This window comes from Aethalodelphis obliquidens, unplaced genomic scaffold (genome assembly GCF_003676395.1).
Source record: "Aethalodelphis obliquidens isolate GAN/ISIS:26980383/991018 unplaced genomic scaffold, ASM367639v1 scaffold6, whole genome shotgun sequence".
NCBI lineage: Eukaryota > Metazoa > Chordata > Mammalia > Artiodactyla > Delphinidae > Aethalodelphis > Aethalodelphis obliquidens.
In genome coordinates, this window is record NW_020837950.1 from 56,900,951 (window position 1) to 56,922,238 (window position 21,288).

General features: G+C 34.8%; 1 protein-coding gene across 3 annotated transcripts in view; it reads left to right on the forward strand.

The window, feature by feature from the left end:
- Positions 1 to 21,288, forward strand: part of BLTP1 (bridge-like lipid transfer protein family member 1) — a 208,272-nt gene that overhangs the window by 163,580 nt on the left and 23,404 nt on the right. Inside the window, exons 60-73 of one of the 3 annotated variants that reach the window (XM_027103636.1) lie at positions 2,265 to 2,324; positions 4,164 to 4,390; positions 5,177 to 5,377; positions 5,572 to 5,702; positions 6,960 to 7,083; positions 8,955 to 9,064; positions 9,733 to 9,823; positions 10,355 to 10,417; positions 12,473 to 12,726; positions 13,295 to 13,510; positions 14,707 to 14,887; positions 15,392 to 15,590; positions 20,238 to 20,399; positions 20,887 to 21,026. In XM_027103636.1, coding sequence (XP_026959437.1) covers positions 2,265 to 2,324; positions 4,164 to 4,390; positions 5,177 to 5,377; positions 5,572 to 5,702; positions 6,960 to 7,083; positions 8,955 to 9,064; positions 9,733 to 9,823; positions 10,355 to 10,417; positions 12,473 to 12,726; positions 13,295 to 13,510; positions 14,707 to 14,887; positions 15,392 to 15,590; positions 20,238 to 20,399; positions 20,887 to 21,026 — 2,159 coding nt within the window. The remainder of the gene's footprint in view (positions 1 to 2,264; positions 2,325 to 4,163; positions 4,391 to 5,176; positions 5,378 to 5,571; positions 5,703 to 6,959; positions 7,084 to 8,954; positions 9,065 to 9,732; positions 9,824 to 10,354; positions 10,418 to 12,472; positions 12,727 to 13,294; positions 13,511 to 14,706; positions 14,888 to 15,391; positions 15,591 to 20,237; positions 20,400 to 20,886; positions 21,027 to 21,288) is intronic. The other 2 variants (XM_027103637.1, XM_027103638.1) reach the window with 2 other exon arrangements.

The following is a 21,288-nucleotide window of genomic DNA, read 5'->3' on the forward strand; positions in this document are numbered from 1 at the left end:
ATCAGCTGGGTGCTTTGTGACCACCTAGCGGGGTGGGATAGGGAGGGTGGGAGGGAGACGCAAGAGGGAGGAGATATGGGGATATATGTATACGTATAGCTGATTTACTTTGTTATACAGCAGAAACTAACACAACATTGTAAAGCAATTATACTCTAGTAAAGATGTTAAAAAAAAAAAAAACCATGCCCTAGAAAAAAGATGGCCCTGTGTCGGTAATTCCCTGGTGGTCCAGTGGTTAGGACTTGGCGCTTTCACTGGCGGGGCCCAGGTTTTATCCCTGGTTGGGGAATTAAGACTGCAAGCCAAGTGGCGTGGCCAAAAAAAAAAAAAGTGTGGTGTAATTTCCTCTCTAGGTGATAATATTTTGGGGGGAAGTGCAATAAAAATTAGGACAATCTATAGGAAGGGTTCCATGGACCCCTTAAATAGTAAAGATTAGACGCTTTTCTTTAACATGTATTTAGAAAAACTAAACCGTTAGAAGTTTGAAAAATTCCAAGCTTTCTGCTAACACCTGGGTAGCAGCCTTTGGTTTTCACAGCAGGAATACTGCCATCCTGGATTCTGGTTGGTCCAACTCAGAGATGACAGGTACAATGGGAAAGAGCCCAGTTGGTTTCCTACTTCTCACTTTCAGGATTCAGATCTACTCCTAAGAATTTTAATGTTCCTTATTAATTCATCATACCTCTGTATTCTATGAATTTATATAATCTTCTTTTAGCTTAATATTCAAAAATGCTCTAGCACTTCTTGGGATTGGAAGTCCCCGATGTTTTCTACCCTTTTTAAATTTACTGTTTCTTACTTTCATTTGGCCTTAGTTTTATTACTCCAGTTTCAGAAGCTTTTCTTTTCATTCTAGCAGTCTTAAGATTTGAAAGGGTAGTCTAGGTTTTTTTTGCTCTGATTTATAACTATGACATTAAAGGTGAATTAGGCAATCTTTTACCCCCAAACAAGATCTAATTCTTTTTTATAATTTGTATGTGAGGCACAAGTACCATATGGTTCAAAAATATAATTTAGATTTTAAAGTTATTGGCACCATCTTAAAAAATACATAATAGAAATTGTCATTTATAGACCCTTTCTCCCAAAATAAATTGTAGTATTTCCTTTTTTTTTTTTAATTAATTTATTTATTTGGCTGTGCCGGGTCTTAGTTGTGGCATGCGGGATCTAGTTCCCTGACCAGGGATCAAACCCAGGCCCCCTGCATTGGGAGCGTGGAGTCTTAACCACTGGACCACCAGGGAAGTCCCTAAATTGTAGTATTTCTACAACTCATATTTGCATAACATTTGAATACCAGTTTAGAATATGGAATGAATTGCAAAAGGACATTTTATTTACGGTATATATACTGTCAGGTTTAGATTGAAATTTGGTTTCCATTAAGGATTACTGAGAAAGGGTCTTAATTCTATCTTTAGGCTCTACTTTGTTTAAAAGTTATTTCAAGGATGGTATGTCTTTTGTTGATTTAATTAACCTCTTAAAAAAGCTGAAATTATCTGATTAAAGCTAAGAAGTAGTAAATGTTTCAAAGTTAAAGTTAGATATGTTCTGGGGATAGGTCCATGACCTTAGGAGGCTGACCTTATGAGGTTGACATCATGGCAGGCAATCTTTTTTTTTTCCCTCATAAAATGATCCTTGTCAAAGTAAAAGACAAGGTTGATGAATCATGTCTGTGACCTAATGTGGCAGTTCTTAGTTATCAAAAAATCATTTAAAAATTATTTGCATTCTCAAAGTGCCATTCACTCATGATGGTACAAATTGTCATAGCATCTGGAAACTAGAGTTTCAGAGTTGGCCAGGTATTGTCACTCAGATAAGGAAATCACATGCAGAATGTAAAGATAAAACTGGAGTCAAATCTTTTTTTCTTTATTGAGGTATGGTTGATTTACAATATTATTAGTTTCAGGTGTATGCAGTTTAGTTCTTAAATCGATAAGAATAAAATATTGTGAGATATGACATAGACATCATAAGTCATCTAAGGTAGCCCTTTCATTCTCCAGATTAGAAACTGAAACCTAATACACTAAGATGTATCAGATAGATAACTAATAAGAACCTGCTGTGTAAAATAAATAAATTAATAAATTAAATTTTAAAAAAAGAAACTGAAACCTAGAGAGGCTAGTAATCCTGTTTAGGTAATCATTTTTGGAAGAAAAATTGCAGTGTAATATTTAATCACAAGCATAATTTTATTGAAACTTATTTTGGGGTTGATTTTTGTGCAGGTGTAGTTCCAGATGGTACCTATGAAGTATGTTCCAGGACTACAGGACAAGCAGCTGCTGGTAAGTTCACCTTTGGTATTAATTTTGCTATATATATCTGGTAGAATTCTGCTTTTTTTATCCATTTTTCCTGCCTTTATATTAGAGGCTCTTTTAACTAAACTCATTCTGGTATTCCCTAATTTTTAAAAACTATTTTGCAATAATATTAGCATATTTTTATTTATCTAACAATTAATTAGACACCATCAGTGTACAAGATACACTACAAAATGTTTTGGGAAAGACAAAGATGAATAAGATATACTTTCTATGCCATATAAGTTTAAATTCTAATAAGGTAGTTACAGCTCTGCAGCATAACTAAACTGCAATAAGTGATAAGTTCAAAAAATATATAAAATTCCAATTGCTAATGAAATTTACAGGAGGGAGATAAAATTTCTAAATTTCAAAGGATACTGGAATGAGAGAAAGCTTTATGGAAGAAAAAGCATTTAAACAAGGACTTGAAAGATGGATAAAATTGTTTCTTAAGCAAAAACTGGAAAATATGAATAGAGAAAATTCAGGCGGAGAGAATAATTCCTGTCATGATGTCAGAACACAGTGTCTAGTTAGAGTTGTCCAAATTGGCTGGAATAGAGTTATGTGAAAATAAGATGAGAAAAATCTTAAATCCCAAATTAAGGAATTTGGACTTCATTTGGTGGACAGTGAGAAAGCCATTGAGTTTTTTTGAGCAAGAAAGCAGATGTGACAGTATCAAAAGGGACACTTTCAAGGATTAGAGAGGAGAAAAATCTAGGAAACTGGTTAGGAGATAACCATAGAAGTAATAATCTGTCTTAACTAAGATGACAGCATAGTGTAAATTTTTATTATTTTTACTGGTATAAAACTAGGGTAAGATAAATGGAGATGTTTATTTAAGAGCGCTTAAAATGTTGAGAGGGGAGAAGCTGATTAAATGAGCAGAGTTCCTTTCCTCCTTACTCTTCCTCCTGTCCTCCAAAACCTAGTCTCAGTGCTCATCCTAAGTAAACTGTCTCAGAAAATAGCAAGGCCTGCAGTCCCCACAGAGAACTGAAAAGGTTAGGAGATTTCCAGCAGTAATGTTAGAAGGAAAAGGTGATAACTGAGGTAAACATACATATTGGGAGGAAGGTCACATAAAAGTCTTTGTCAGGGGTCTTGTTTATAAGCAACAACAACATACTCAAACTGGCTTAACTAAAAGGGGGAACTTGTTAAAAGAACATTTGCAGATCACAGTTAAACTTAGGAATGGCTATCTCAGTGAAGAGAAGGAACCAGGTCAATTCAGGGGCCCTCAGGAACTACTGGAAACAAGATCCCAGCTGTCACCAGGGCTCTTTCCAGCTCTTGTCTTTGCTTCTCTCCGGCTGCTTCATTTGTGCTTACTGCTGACCTCCTGAAACATGGCAGGAAACATGGCTGCGAGCAGCTCATGAGCCTCATTCCCCGCCCCTCAGTCACTAGAGAAGGACCGGTCTTTTCTCAAGTCCAGGGAAGGATTCTTAGTTTTCCAACTTTGACCCTTACTCAGACTAATCATCTAATTAATTCTGGCTAATGAGGGAGGGCTGTGCCAGTTCTCCTACTATAGTCATGGGAAGGTAGATCAGCTAGGGGGCTAGGGGAGGAGGGAATTCATAGGTCACATGGGGAAAGAAGAGTGCTGAAAACAGAGGAACAGTAGGTGCACCCTATACAATAGGGGAATCAATCCCATAGTCTCATGTTTCTGACAGATCTAGCTGTGAGAGACATTAGTTATTACACAGGGCCATCATCCACTTTATTCCCTGAATGTAGAATTATTTAAATTTCTATACTCAAGACTTAACCAAAAACGTCACTTCTTTATTTAAACAGAAAGTAGTAGTGCTGGAACCTGGACACTCAATGTATTGTGGAAAATGTGTGGGATTGATGTCCACATGGATCCTAACATTGGCAAAAGACTTAACGCTCTGGGCAATACCCTTACAACACTGACAGGAGAGGAGGACACAGATGACATTGCCGATCTAAATTCAGTGAACATAGCTGACCTGTCAGATGAAGATGAAGTTGACACTATGTCTCCCACTATCCATACTGTAAGTAAACTCACAGTTAGACTTTTTCAGGACAGGCTTTTACCCTGAGAAAGGGATATTATTAGGTCAGTGTTATTTACTGTAGTTGCTAATTGTGGAGGAAGGAAGGGAGTGGTGGTCCTCTGTGTCTACATTTATATAATATTGTTTTTTTAATTCCATAATATTGTCTTTTAATTGAATTCCTTGTTTCATAACGGCTGTCAACCAACTTGTGCCTTAACCTACAGGTAACATGTTAACAGTAACAGCAAAGTGCAAGCAGATCTGTAGAGACAGAAAGTAGATCAGTGGTTGCCTAGGACTGGGAGAGTTTAGGGGGTTGGGAGAGGGGATGGGAAGAGACTGCTAATGTTATGAGGTTTTGTTTGGGAGGCGGTGAAAATGTTCTAAATAGATTCTGATGATGGCTGCACAACTTTGTGACTATACTAAAAACCACTATAAACCATTATACATTTTAAATGGGTCAGTTTTATGGCACGTGAATTATCTCAATAATGATGTTCAAAAATGAAAGTCAAAAGCAAAGTGCACCCACACAAAATAAAGTATACATTTTAAAAATGTGTATTTCCATTTATACTGTACATATTCTATAGTATCAGATTGATTAGTTATTAGTTAAACTTATTATTTATTAGTTAAAAAGAAAGTTTCTCTCTGCTTTCATTCTATTATCAACGTAAAAATTTTTTTGAAACATCTTTTAACTACTGTATCATGAAATAGTTTTGTTCTTGGAAAGAAATTTTTTAAAAATTAACATTACTGTTTACCATTTAGAGTTCAGAGGAAAGTTCAGTAAGTGGAGATGGCCACAAGCTCACCTTTGGGCAACGACTTGTAAATCACCTCCTAGGCCTGAGGCCTCCACATCAGCGCTATTCTGTTCCTGCAGAGTATCTGTGTAACCCAGAGATGTGGGCCTCCCCTCAGTCTAGCCAGTCCCATCTGAAAGCATGCAGAGCTCACTCATGGGGAAACGTAGGTAGCAACTAAATGGATTCCTTATGAAAATGAAGGGGTTTGAATCACTGGAGAATTCCAATCATCTTACTTAATATAGATGGCTTTGATTCTTGCATGCTTCCTTTGATTTAAGGTGTTATTTCTGTGATAGGGTAGATTTGCTTTGTGACCTGAGGGTGTTACTGACAGACATGCTTTTGATTTTTCAGGAAGCTGTAGATCATCGAAGACAAGGAGCATCTTGTAGCCAGCCAGGAGAACTTAGAGGAAGAAAAATTATGAAGCGTATAGTGGATATCAGAGAACTGAATGAACAGGCCAAAGTAATAGATGATCTTAAGTATGTATAATGATTTTTAATTTAGTATAGTATTCCCTAATAATAGAATAGATTTTAAATGTGAAGGAAACTGGATTGGGGCCAGTACAACCCATTTAGTTTATAAATGAGATCACCAAGGTCCAGAAAAGTTTGGTGATTTGTCTGAGATCATATATTCATTAGTGATAAAGTTAGAAATGTTAGTCTAGTGCTCATCACAGCTCCCCATTTCTGAGAAGTTTATGACTGACTTTATGTCACATATATGCATCTCTACGTGTATATACATGTATCTTCACATACGTATGTAAATATGAGTGTTTTGCTAACAGTATTTTTGGAATGCAAATTTTTGAGAGAGGAAGAAAATTTAGAATTTGTTAAGTACCTATTGTGATTCTGACGTGTTATCTCAATTTAATCCTCACAACATTTCTATGAGATTAGATGGCATTATCCAAACTTTATAGATGAGAAAACTGGCTCGGAGAGATTAAAGAATTGGAATTTGAACCTGTGTTTGTCTGAATTCAAACTTCATGCTTTTTGCTTGCCTGTATTAGCAGTTCACTAGAACTGAGGTGAGGGTAGGGCGAGCCAAGAGGGGGGAGTAGGCGGAAGTCATTTTTTTCTTTATCTGTAGCCTGCTAAATAGTACTGACTAGGTAATACTTGCTCTGTAAGACTAAATATTCTTCTTGCCAAACTGAAATTTTTGTTTTCCCCAAAGGTGGAAAACATACTTCATCTTTTCTAATCTTTGTACTCCTGTATCTGTGTTTTTTTGCATTCGAGGATTTTACAGAAATGTATACATTGTACAGTGAAAGGTATTTGCTAAAAACTTGTCTGTAAAATCAGTTATGATACAGTGATTCACGTTTTCCTCTTGACTTACATTACAGTTTGAGTTTTGTTATCAGGGGAAAACTGACTTGAAGCAAAATATACTTCCCCCCCCTAAAATCTTACCTGAGGCTTAAATTATATGTAAAATATTACATACAGATACTATTCTGCTAAGTGGTTCCATAGCTTTCCTGAGATTATCACAGAGACTCTTGATGTAGAAATGGATAAGAACCATTTCCTAAAACATTAGAGAAAGTTTTTTTTTTACAGTTTGCCAGATACGAGTATTAAGTTTATGCAGGATTTTGGCCTGTCCATACATAATCTTTGATATTCTGATAGAGAATTTTAAAAGGAGCAAGTAAAAATCACTCTTACTTTGTTACCTCATTACAATAACTGCCATATTTGTTTTTTATCCAGAAAACTAGGTGCAAGTGAAGGAACCATAAACCAGGAAATTCAACGTTATCAACAATTAGAATCTGTTGCTGTGAATGATATTAGAAGAGATGTTCGTAAAAAATTACGGAGGTCCAGTATGCGAGTGAGTAAACATTTAAGGAGAATTTTATTAAAGTAGACTATGTAAACATTTTATCACTTTATGAAATTTTATGATGATACTTATGTTGTTCTCTTCCTTCCTCCATTGCTAGTGATAACACTTGATTTGTGTATCTCATGTCTACTATGTACCAGGCACTGTTTAAAGCACTTTACATTCAGTAACCCATTAAATCTTTACAACAACCCTATGTGGTAGCTTATATTATTTTCCCCATTTTAAAGATGAGGAAACTGAGGCACAGAGAGGTCAAGCAATTTGACCAAGGTTATACAGCCAGTAATTCCAGTGGAGCCAAGATTCAAACCCAAACAGTGGAATTCTACAGTTTATGCCCTTAGCCACTGTGTTCTGTCTGCCTTTCATGAAGTCATACTTTCTTTTTTGTCTCTAATTCAAATGTGAAATTTTTTGAGATGTCCATTCTACCCCTCCCATTTTCCACAGAAGATTTTACTCTTAGTCACTACATACTGTCAGCACTTTATTCTTACCTTTATTATTTGCATATTTAGTTGCCCTTACTAGTATTTGAGTCTCTTAAAGGACAAGTTGTTTATCTTTGACCTTACTTTCTACCACATTCTGGGATTTAGTCCAATTGCTGAACACTTGAAATAAATATATAGATAGATGTACTAGAAAAATAGAGTAGAAAATAATTCTAAAACTTATTCAAATGGAGGTAGGTTGCTTTGGGTCAAGGTGGTCTTGTTAGTAGAAAAACTAATTTTTAAAAATATAGTCAGCAAAACCCTCCAGTTTTTTTAACCAGAATATGGTTTTGGGGTGTTACCCCAATACATAAAAACTGGTTAAATCAGAGCTGTTGAGGTTAGAGAAAAGGTGGAAAGGTTGCAGGGATCCAGAGTTCATCGGCTTGAACTTTCTTTCCTTGGTCACCACCGAAGTCCTAGACCTCATTTGAATAGTGTTCTAAATTATTTATTTAAATTAGGAATAAAATTCAACTTTATTCATCACTGGCTTCTGATAGTACTAAATGGATAGTGATGCTCTGTAATGCATAACTCTGTGTTTAAATGTTTTGCCACTATGTACCTCACAGCCATGCAACATAATGAAAATATTGCTTGCCATACTGTTTATAAGCTAGTTTAGAATTGGCAATTAACTTAAAAATAAAACTAGGTGGAGAGGATTAGGAAAATTACTGAAATTAAATCTGTGTTCTTAACATTTTTCTCCTTTGGTATTTCCCCCCAATTCCCTTTTAGTCCTCTTGCTTTCTAAGTCTCCATTGTATTAGAATCTTTTTACTATCTAGCCCCCCCAAACTACAAATTTGAAGAAGAGGGATTTGGCGACAAGGAGGGTGTTCCAGTCACCACTTCCTTTCCTTTTCTGTAACAAAGAGTTCTGTCAGGAGGGGTACCCTTGGGGGGTACTCGGGATGATTAGTGGTTGCTCCCTCCCTCCCCCTCCCCCTCTTCCCTGATCTCCTCTTCTCCCCCCTCCCCTCACGTTTCTCCCAGAATCTTTCCTTTTAATTCTCATTTTCTTTCTTTTCTTACTGTTTCCTCATTTCTCCCCTTATTTCTGTACCCCTCATCCCTGCTCCCAATCTTTTCTCTCAAACGAGCTGGTGGCTCCTATTTTCCTTGTACAGCCTTCCTAATTGACGTTAGGACTAAGAATAGTTGATTCCTGCTGCACTTTGATCCATCTGTGTTGTTAAGTGACATTTAAAGTCACAATTTAAGATAACTTGTTATTGACCTGGGGGAGACAAGATAACTTCTATAATAGCAGAATATTTTACCTGAAGTCAGATATTACAACAGTAAACAACTGCCTAAAGTCACCCTTTTTCTATCCCCGTTCATTAGGCTGCTTCCCTAAAGGATAAGTGGGGTTTGGGTTACAAACCAAGTTACAGCCGATCAAAAACCATTTCAGCTTCTGGAAGACCACCTCTTAAGCGAATGGAAAGGGCAAGGTAATATATTTCAACCAATGAAACAAGTAATAAAATTGCTGACTCTTTTGCCAAAGGTCACTACTTATTTATTGTGTTCTAATTGGGGAAATTACAAAATTAAGGTAGCAAATGGACCTTATTAGTAAAACTAGTAATAGTGGATACTGTCAAACTAAGAAGTTTGAGGAATCCCTCTATCTCATTTATACTCTACTTTTATATTATAAAAGTCATTGTGTGCTTTTTAGTAATGAAGTACACTGCTATTTAGACAAGTTTATGCGTAAACGTATACACTATCCAAAGAAATGAATATTCCATGTTAGTAGCTGCAGCTCTAAATTTGTCATTTTAGAAAGTGTGATTATACACACATTTAACATATGAAAAATGGAAATTTTACTTATTATTGAAGAAAAATATAGATTTACTAGTAAATGAACACTATAAAGTAAGTATAAATTCTTTTTTATAAGGCTTAATTTTAGGAAATCTTGTGTTAAAGCAATGAACTTTTTTTTTATGAGATGCTAAAGGTTAAGAAATGGAACACCAAAAGTTCAATCTTTGGATAAGGTAAATATTTAGAAATAAAGTGGTAATGTCATTAATCAGACTTTTATAACGTCCAGGGGTTTTTTTTGAACACGAATATTAATGTTTTATAACTTTATATTTTATTATAGTTCTCGAGTAGGTGAAACTGAGGAGCTCCCAGAAATCCGGGTGGATGCAGCATCTCCTGGACCCAGAGTCACTTTCAATATCCAAGATACAGTAAGAGAGATACTATTTGTTAGAGATACACAGTGCTAAATAATTTTTAGTAATTACAAAATTATAGTAGTTACGCAGTTTAGAAATAGTAGTTCCTACTTACAGTGAAAGTGTGGATTGTGATGGTTGAGGTGTCTGTACGTTGCCAAATAGCAGAGCACTATTGAGAGCCATGCCGCAGGTGTTAGTGTTTTGCATGTAGAATAAAGACCCCATACTGCTTGTAGGTAGAAACATTTTGTTGAATAATTTTTCTTTCAAGTTCGACTCTGCATTAAACTGGGTATTTTACACAAATGTAAATGTGGAATGTTTTTACTTAATGTATTTTATTGTTTATGTATTTTTGTTCAGAATATATAGAGATAATATCAGAAACTAGTAGTAAAAAAGGTCAGCGTCAAAGTTGTATTCTAATTTTATAGCATGTTAAAATGAATGTTAAAATGTTTGTTGTTTTTTGTTTACTTTTAAATCATTGTTTTTTATTTTTCATTAATTTTTATAAATTTTCTTATTATTTTAATTAAGTTGAAAAAAACGGTATGGGGAAGTACACCACAGTCCAGCTGTCCTGGGGAAGGGTATTTTCAGGTACTTTTTAAGAACAACATAAATTTTGCTTTAAAACTAAGTAACCACTCTGAAAATCTGCTTTCAAAATGTCTTCCTCTAATTTCATACTAAACTCAGACCTTGAAGATATTTTACATAAAGGTTTAAGATTGTTTCAATTCTTTTTCATCCTTTATATTTCCTAAGCTTTTTCATGAATATATTTTACTTCTATACTCACTTATAATTTAATAGTAATTATTTAATCTCCAAAATTAAAGAAGGACTAAATCAGCACACCAGATTAACTCAACAAAATCATAAACCAAAAACTGCAATATATTACAGTTATTTGCTAATCCCGAAGTGAATCTCTTTTTCCCTACACTCAAACACAAAATGAATCTTTTCTTTAAGAAAAAATTAGTTACCTAATTCAAACTAGAATCAACAGAACAACAAATTAATCATTGAGTGTTATTTATTTTCAGTCACTAGTATAAAAAAAGCATGTATAAAAGCAATCTATTAAAAATTATGTTCAAAACAGTGTGGAAAATGTGCTACACAATCACTTATAAGTTAACACCTTTATAAGCTACATATTTTCCCTAAATATAAGTTATAAGAGTAAAATTTAATTTTAAAATTGTATCTGTATAGTAGGTATATAAATCATTGTCTAGAAATTTTCTGTCAAGTTACATTTAAAAATTGGAACTTATTCCACATTTGTTTCCCATCTCCCACTCTTTTAAGATAGTCTCAATATATATCCCGTAGTTACACTGAATTTAGTCAAGCCGAATTTTGTTTTAGAACTATTAGGTTGTAATAGAATGAGCTTGACAGACATGTCCTTTTTTCTAAAAATGAACTTGGAAATACTGTCCTTTACAGTGAATTGAATGGATTCTACTAATTGATTTTTTTTTCCTGTATTTTTAAAATCGAGATAATTGACATATAACATTATTTTCAGGTATACAACATAATTATTTGATATATGTATATACTGTGAAATGATTGAGTTATTCTTAAAGGCATTAATATTCGAATGATTCAAGTCCGATTTTTAAATAGCAGTATATGCTGTTTATAAAAAATAGTGTATAAAAATCATGAATTACAGAATAGATCATTAAGGCATGGTTAAATAGAAAATAAATATAAACAAAGGGATATTTATCTACATAAACTCTTACCACAGCTTTAAAAGTTGAAGATTTTCTGATAAAATCTGACTTACTTACTAAATGATATGTTATTTTTTAAAAAGTGAAGAAAATCTAGATTCTGCAAATGTTTGAAATTTTGATTATAGGATTTCACTATGTATCTTATAGTAATATCAATGTACCTTGCACATTACACTTTACAAAGGCTTATCACATTCCCTCAAAGGATATGTGAGCAAATCTCAAAACTGGGAATCAAAATAAGGTCATAGAAGTTTGTTTTTTGTTCTTTTTTTGACCTACTTAAATGCAGTGGTCTCCTGATACAATCCTCAGTGAGTGACATTGTACTTATTACACAAAGTATTTGCCTTAAAATACAGAATTCTTAAGTTTGATTGATTGCTATTTAATTATATAACTATTTACACATCTTTCTTCAGCTTAGTAGGGGCCCATTTTAAAAAGATGTATCCACAGAAAGTATTCTGGAAGCACAAAGTACATTCTGTACTGACACTTGCATCCTCTTCCATCATTAATTGCTCTCTTGCCCTTCTAATTTAAAGTTAATCATATTGTTTCTTTTGTCTCCACAGCATGATTAACCCATGCTTTAAAGAATTACAGTATGTACTAATTAACATGATGATATATGCTTATATAAAGTAAAATTTCACTCTAATTTTTAGTGAGTCAGTGATATGACTTTCTGTGGTTTGAACTTCTGCTTCCTTCTTTGGTGTATCATTTCATATGTTTGTAAAGCTGATCTTTCAGTTCAGCGTGAGGAAATTCAATTTTGAGAGAAATTTCAGACGCTTAAATGTATATTTTTTCTTTTTCTTTTTTTTTTTTTAAGGGAAAAGAGGTTTATAATGTGAACCTGATTCATATTTTTTCTCTTTACATTCAGTTTCCAGAGGAGACAGAACTGGATCTTTTGTCAGTAACCATTGAAGGTCCATCCCATTACTCCTCAAATAGTGAAGGATCATATTCCGTGTTCAGTTCTCCCAAAACTCCAGGAGGCCTTTCACCAGGCATTTCTTTCCAACCTGAGGAGGGCCGACGGGATGACAGTTTGTCTTCTACCAGTGAAGATTCCGAGAAGGATGAAAAGGATGAAGACCATGAGAGGGAAAGGTTCTATATTTACAGGAAACCCTCGTGAGTAGCTTTAAGATCCTTAGGCAGTATTTTAGAATCTAGAACTGAGCTTAAAGCATTATATAACTGTTAATTTTTACAGAAAAAAGAAAATCTTAACGTGCCCACCCAGAGTGAGACTAGGAGATGTATCCATGGTTTACTAATATAATTTAGCTCCATATGGCATTATTTTTTTTCTTTCCGTCTTTATGTCTTTTAATAAAATCTAGAAAGTAGCATTTTAAATTTTACAATTTGCAAAAATGAAATCTCCTCCAAGTTGTAGAATGTAGGTCATACACTGATATTCAGACTCCTTAATATCAGTGCTTGTGCCTGTGTCCTGAGCACTGAGAACATTGCCTGACACATGACAGTTACTCAGTACATAGTTGTTGAATAAAATGTGACTCCATTAAACTTAAGAAAAACTTCAATTAGTAGGAGCCAGTTGGGTAATTTGTGTGAATTTATAAAATAGTGAAATTTATTTACAGACTACTGCTCACATAACATGTTGGAAAATAGTTTGTTGAAAACTCTTCCCAGTTTACTACAATGTAATCACCAGTTGTTCTTTCTCTAGACATACATCTCGTAAAAAAGCAACAGGCTTTGCTGCTGTTCATCAGCTATTTACAGAACGCTGGCCAACAGCCCCAGCCAACAGAAGTCTTAGTGGCACAGCTACAGAGAGAAATATTGACTTTGAACTTGATATACGAGTTGAAATTGATAGTGGAAAATGTGTGCTCCACCCAACCACCCTTCTACAAGAACATGATGATATAAGCTTGAGAAGGTAAGATATTGGTCAGAAAGGTGTACAAGTAACTTCATTTGTTAGAACTACTATTTATATATCATTAATTGTAACAAACATTTCCCACCACATCCCAAAATGCAGATTTAAAGAGTATATTTTACTATAATTAGCATGTTTGAGTGTTTATTTGTATAACATACTGTTTTCTTTAAACAAGTGTATAATATTTTCTGGTGATTAGAAATGGACGTCTGATTTAGATTCTAGCAAATTTGTTAATTAAAATAGTTATATCCTTGGAATTCTTTAAATAAGCATGAATTTCTCAGTCTCTCATCATTGTGCACATTTCTGTTTCAAAGAACAGTACAATACTTAAAGATATCTTGTTATTGAAAGTTTGATGACATAAAGAAATAAGAAAGATTGGGAAACAGCTGCACAGAGACCTCAGTAAACTGGAATGTTGTTCAGGCTATAACTGCAGCTTTACCATTTGTTTCCATCATTGACGAAATAGTGGTATAAACAGGCGTAGGGTTAGATTATTTTGTTCTTTGAATTTGTTTTGCTTTTCCTTCCTAATCTAAAAAAGAATTATAGGAAAACAGTAATATTAATAATTGAGTGAATGAGTAAGGAGTGGGTGGAAATGTAGATAAAACAAGTAGGCAGAATGCTGACAAATGCTGAAGCTGGGAGATGGGCCCGTGGGAGTTCATTCTGCTGTTCCATTTACTTTCTGTATGTTCGAAATTTTCTATAATAAAAGATTTTTAAATGTCTCTTTGTCTAATGAAGCTTTTTATAAAATGAGAAGGTAAAAAGGCACTCTAAACAGTTAAATTCTTACAAATGTAATAGTGGTGATAAAAAGAACGACTGTTAATTTATTTTTGGTTGAACCGCAGTAAACCAAACTAAATTGCTGGTACTCAGCTATATTTACCTATGTAAAGGGCAGTTTCATTTGGTTCAACCTTTTGTGTTCATGTGAAACAGCTGTGATCTCGGGAAAGAATAACTGCCTTGTGTAGTTGTGGAACATACAACATAAACCTCATCCATGCAAGGATTAACCGGTTTCACTAGAGACACTGATGAGCTTCACTTTTTCAACCTTATTAATAAAGGATTACATTTCATTTACTATATAAATAAAAGTTTGCTTTTAAACAAAATAAAAGGAAATAAATGTCTTTCAAAAAGATAAAACATTTTTCTATTTATAGGAGTTATGACAGAAGTTCCAGGAGTTTAGATCAAGATTCTCCTTCGAAAAAGAAGAAGTTTCAAACTAATTATGCTTCCACCACGCATTTAATGACTGGCAAGAAAGTGCCATCATCTCTACAGACAAAGCCTAGTGACTTAGAAACAACAGTATTTTACATTCCTGGAGTTGATGTAAAGGTAAAAACCTAAATGTCTAGGATTAGGGATTAGATTATTAGTAGCCATGTTTATTTTCTATCATATATATTCTTCCTTTACCAATTATATTAAAACGAGGCCTTCTGAAGTTTTTCTCTAATATAGCCATATTCTGAACATGAGACCTTCTAAACTGCAGGTTGCCCCTTTTTCCACGAAATTTTGACAGAAAAGTTAATTTTCTTTTTTAAACATTGATATTCACAATGTATTTGCTAAACCTTGCCTATTGCAACTCTTTTAGATTCTAGAATTATTAAGCTAGGATGTTAAGCTAGAAAGAACTTAAAATATTATCTGGGATGACCCTTTTTAACTTTAAAAATGAGATAAAGCTAATAAGGAACTTGCCGGGATCACAAAGCTAACTTGTAAAATCTTCTGGCTCCTGAACCAGTGTTCTTTCTGCCACATTTTTGTACATTTCTTGGTTTCCCTCATCTGCATAATTTTAATTTTGAAAGTTTATTTGTTTCAATACAGTTGCATTATAATTCCAAGACTCTAAAGACCGAATCACCTAATGCCTCCAGAGGATCTTCCTTGCCAAGAACACTGTCTAAAGAGTCCAAGCTGTACGGTGTGAAAGATAGTGCGACATCTCCTCCTCCTCCTTTACCTTGCACTGCCCAGAGCAAGACTCACACCTTACTTCCCCCCCAGCCCCCGCCTATTCCCTCAGGTATTTACGGAAAATATACTTTATTTTAATTTTTTTCATAAATTAAGTTTTAGTCATCACCTACTTGCTCTTTTGAGACTTTCTTTCAAATTCACGTTTAAGAAAGGACTTAGACTTATCAGTAACAACTGTACAAAGTTCATATGTGGAAGTGTTGGCCAACTACTTTTGCCTAGTTCTCAAACTGATATTACCTTAGAATATCAGTTGTTAAAATAAACTTAATATACTTAAAGTTTACTTAATTTTTTAGATCTATATATATTTAGAAAAGTCTTAATGTAGTTCAAATCTGGGAGCTTATGATCTAGATGGAAACATCAAAGTTATATCTGGGAGCTTATGATCTAGATGGAAACATCAAAGTTATACATTTAAGACAGAGTACACTGGACTTAACCACATTTATTAATTATCTATTATTGCATAACAAATTATCACAAATTTAGTGGCTTAAAATCTCAAACACACCTTCTGTGGATCAGAAATTCAGGAGCAGTTTGGCAGGGTGAATCTAACTTCACAGTCTTTTATGAAGCTACAGTCAGGATGTTGGCTAGGGCTGCAGTCATCCAAATGCCTGACTGGGTCTGGAAATCTGCTTCCATTGTATCCCATTCACATGGCTGGCAAGCTGGTGCTTTAGTTTCTCCCCACATGGGTCTCTCCACTGGGGTCCCTGAGTGTTCTCAGGACATGGCAGCTGACATTCCCTCAAAAGGAGTGATCCAAAAGAGAACATGGCTGAAGCTGCAATATCTTTTATGGCTTAGTCTCAGAAGTCATGTAACATCACTTCCACAATGTCTAATTGATCATACAGGTGAGCCTTATTCAGTGTGGGAGGGAACTACACAAGGGCGTGAATACCAGGAGGAAAGGACTATTGGAAGTTATCTTGGAATCTGGCTACTATACCATGTGAATAATACCTTATATATATAAAGTAGAATATCCAAAAAAGGAAATATTGGACTGGACAAGAATTATTTGAAAAATCTTTATTTGAGAGATGGAACTTGATAAATCTTTTAAAGTAGCCAGTAATCGTGATAATAATGACTAACATTTTTAGATCACTTTTATATATTTTTTAATTTATGTTTGGCTGTGTTGGGTCTTTTTTATTTTTTTATTTTGGCTGGTTTTGGTATCAGGGTGATGGTGGCCTCATAGAATGTGTTTGGGAGTGTTGCTTCCTCTGCAGTTTTTTGGAAGAGTTTGTGAAGGATGGGTGTTAGCTCTTCTCTAAATGTTTGATAGAATTCACCTGTGAAGCCATCTGGTCCTGGACTTTTGTTTGTTGGAAGATTTTTAATCACAGTTTCAATTTCATTACTTGTGATCGGTCTGTTCATATTTTCTGTTTCTTCCTGGTTCAGTCTTGGAAGGTTATACCTTTCTAAGAATTTGTCCATTTCTTCCAGGTTGTCCATTTTATTGGCATAGAGTTGCTTGTAGTAGTCTCTTAGGATGCTTTGTATTTCTGCAGTGTCTGTTGTAACTTCTTTTTCATTTCTAATTTTATTGAGTCCTCTCCCTCTTTTTCTTGATGAATGTTGCTAATGGTTTATCAATTTTATCTTCTCAAAGAACCAGCTTTTAGTTTTATTGATCTTTGCTATTGTTTTCTTTGTTTCTATTTCATTGATTTCTGCTCTGATCTTTATGATTTCTTTCCTTCTGCTAAGTTTGGGCTTTGTTTGCTCTTCTTTCTCTAGTTCCTTTAGGTGTAAGGTTAGATTCTTTGAGATTTTTCTTGTTTCTTGAGGTAGGCTTGTATTGCTATAAACTTCCCTCTTAGAACTGCTTTTGCTGCATCCCATAGGTTTTGGATCATCGTGTTTTCATTGTCATTTATCTCTAGATATTTTTTGATTTCCTCTTTGATTTCTTCAGTGATCTCTTGGTTATTTAGTAACATATTGTTTAGCCTCCATGTGTTTGTGTTTTTTACATTTTTTTCCCTGTAATTCATTTCTACTCTCATAGCGTTGTGGTCAGAAAAGATGCTTGATATGATTTTAATTTTCTTAAATTTACTGAGGCTTGATTTGTGACCCAAGATGTGATCTATCTTGGAGAATGTTCCGTGCGCATTTGAGAAGAAAGTGTAATCTGCTGTTTTTGGATGGAATGTCCTATAAATATCAATTAAATCTATCTGGTCTGTCATGTCAATTAAAGCTTGGGTTTCCTTATTAATTTTCTGTTTGGATGATCTGTCCATTGGTGTAAGTGAGGTGTTAAAGTCCCCCACTATTATTGTGTTACTGTCAATTTCCTCTTTTATAGCTGTTATCAGTTGCCTTATGTATTGAGGTGCTCCTATGTTGGGTGCACATATAATTGTTATATCTTCTTCTTGGATTGATACCCTGATCATTGTGTAGTGTCCTTCCTTGTCTCTTGTAACATTCTTTATTTTAAAGTCTATTTTATCTGATATGAGTATTGCTGCTCCAGCTTTCTTTTGATTTCCATTTGCATGGAATATCTTTTTCCATCCCCTCACTTTCAGTCTGAATGTGTCCCTAGGTCTGAAGTGGGTCTCTTGTAGACAGCATATATATGGGTCTTGTTTTTGTATCCATTCAGCAAGCCTGTGTCTTTTGGTTGGAGCATTTAATCCATTCAGGTTTAGGGTAATTATTGATATGTATGTTCCTACTACCATTTTCTAAATGTTTTGGGTTTGTTTTTGTAGGTCCTTTCTTCTCTTTTGTTTCCCACTTAGAGTAGTTCCTTTAGCATTTGTTGTAGAGCTGGTTTGGTGGTGCTGAATTCTCTTAGCTTTTGCTTGTCTGTAAAGCTTTTGATTTCTCCATCGAATCTGAATGAGATCCTTGCTGGGTAGAGTAATCTTGGTTGTAGGTTTTTCCATTTAATCACTTTAAGTATATCATGCCACTCCCTTCTGGCTTGTAGAGTTTCTGCTGAGAAATCAGCTAACCTTGTATGTTATTTGTTGTTTTTCCCTTGCTGCTTTTAATAATTTTTCTTTGTCTTTAATTTTTGCCAATTTGATTACTATGTGTCTCGACGTGTTTCTCCTTGGGTTTATCCTGTATGGGACTGTCTGCGCTTCCTGGACTTGGGTGGCTATTTCCTTTCCCATGTTAGGGAAGTTTTCGACTATAATCTCTTCACATATTTTCTCGGGTCCTTTCTCTCTCTCTTCTCCTTCTGGGACCCCTGTAATGTGAATGGTGTTGCGTTTAATGTTGTCCCAGAGGTCTCTTAGGCTGTCTTCATTTCTTTTCATTCTTTTTTCTTTATTCTGTTCTGCAGCAGTGAATGCCACCATTCTATCTTCCAGGTCACTTATCCGTTCTTCTGCCTGAGTTATTCTCCTATTGATTCCTTCTAGTGTAGTTTTCATTTCAGTTATTGTATTGTTCATCTCTGTTTGTTTGTTCTTTAATTCTTCTAGGTCTTTTTTAAACATCTCTTGCATCTTCTCGATCTTTGCCTCCATTCTTTTTCTGAGGTCCTAGATCATCTTCACTATCATTATTCTGAATTCTTTTTCTGGAAGGTTGCCTGTCTCCACTTCATTTAGTTGTTTTTCTGGGGTTTTGTCTTGTTCCTTCATCTGGTACATAGCCTTCTGCCTTTTCATCTTGTCTTTCTGTGAATGTCGTTTTTGTTCCACAGGCTGCAGGATTGTAGTTATTCTTGCTTCTGCTCTCTGCGTTGGGTCTTAGTTGTGGCACATGGGATCTCTCGTTGCGAGGCATGGGCTTGTCTCTAGTTGTGGCGCGTGGGCTCCAGAGTGCATGTGCTCTGTAGTTGCGGCACACGGGCTCAGTAGTTGCAGTGTGTGGGCTTAGTTGCCCCACAGCATGTGGGATCTTAGTTCCCTGACCAGGGATTGAAGCCATATCCCCTACGTTGGAAGGCAGATTCTTTACCAGTGGACCACTGGGTAAGTCCCTAGATCACTTTTAAATTGACAAGACACATGTATGTCCATTAAGTGCAAGGCAGATATTATCAATATTGTCCCCATTTTATATATGAAATTTAAAGCTCACAGAAGTTGCATTTCTTTCCTACTTTTACAAGCTAATACATGCTGGAGTTGGAAACCTAAGCCAAAGTTAGCTAAATATTAGTTAGCTATTATAACCATTCTACTGATGTGGAAATACTTAGTCAGGTAGAAGGAAAGAGAGATGCAGCCCATGTAAGGAGGCATTATAAATGCATACAAGGTAAGAACAGCAAGAACACAGGAAAACCTAAAAACAATGATGTTTTTCCTCAACTTGCCACAGAATGTCATTAGTCAAAATTGTCTACATCTTACTCCTCAAGTGGACAAAATAATACTAAATGAGAGATTAAATGCTAAAATAATACTAATGAGAGAGTTAGCAAAGTATAAACTTGAAAAATTGAACCAAAATTTGTTACCTAGAGCAAATAGGAATAACTGTTGTACTTTTATATACATCATTGATTATCTTTGTATTCTAACAATAATTTATGATTTCTTTCAACCTATTTTTATTGCATTCTTTTATGGTTTTAAATAAGAGGTGTTTCCTGTGATTAAACTGTCATATAATTCTCATTTCTCACAAAATTATTGTATGTTTTATGGAAACTATTAAATTCACTTCACACCCTTAAATGTTCTAGCCAAAGGAAAAGGAAGTGGAGGAGTAAAAACAGCCAAGTTATATGCCTGGGTAGCACTTCAGTCATTGCCAGAAGAAATGGTTATTAGTCCCTGCCTATTAGACTTTCTGGAAAAGGCTCTGGAAACTATCCCAATTACACCAGTTGAAAGGAACTATACAAGTGAGTGTCCTCTTTATATACTTATTTTCCCATCACATGTACTTTGGGGTCCTATTACTTAGAAGGATTTCTTGATGCTATTATATATTCAGTGATAAATGTAAAGGAATTATAGAACTGAAGAAGAACTTGAGAGACCATCTAGTCCTGGTGGGGTTTTACGATTCTTCCACGGCCACAGCTAGTGACAAAATTAACATTTTTAGGTCCTATGTTAGTGTATCTCTTGGACTGGAAACTCCTTGAGGGCAAAGGCATAATTACTTTTTTCTTTGTTCGTTGTTTGGTATAGCAGCAGGGAATCAGAGTTTGGAGGAATGAGTAAGAGGTTTGAATAGGGATAGATGTATAGAATGATGGGCTACAGAGCCAGTGTTTTCTGTGCGTTCATACCCCTGATCTCAGTACTAGCATAAGAGAAAAAGATCTTTTAATAAATAGTTTGCCCTTGCCCTAAGAGTGCACTTAAAACTAAATATTTTAACAGCTATCAGCTCACAAGATGAAGATATGGGACATTTTGAAATACCAGATCCTATGGAAGAATCAACAACATCACTAGTATCATCTTCAACATCTGCTTACTCTTCCTTCCCTGTAGATGTTGTGGTTTATGTACGAGTTCAGGTGATATACTTCATTTATTCCTTTCTGTTTTAAAGAAAAAAAAATTTTCTTAAGTTTATTTGAACATTTACAATATTACTACCCTTTAACGTTTTCTTAAGCTTCATGGACCTTTAGTATGTCTATGATGGCTTAGAGGTTGTGTGAACCTTTGGGAAGTATATGTACAACTTTATGTGTGTATTTACTTGTCTGCTGAGGAGGTTCATATCTGAGTTTTCAAAATTGAGATCTCATACTTTTGTGGCAAATGTGAAAATAT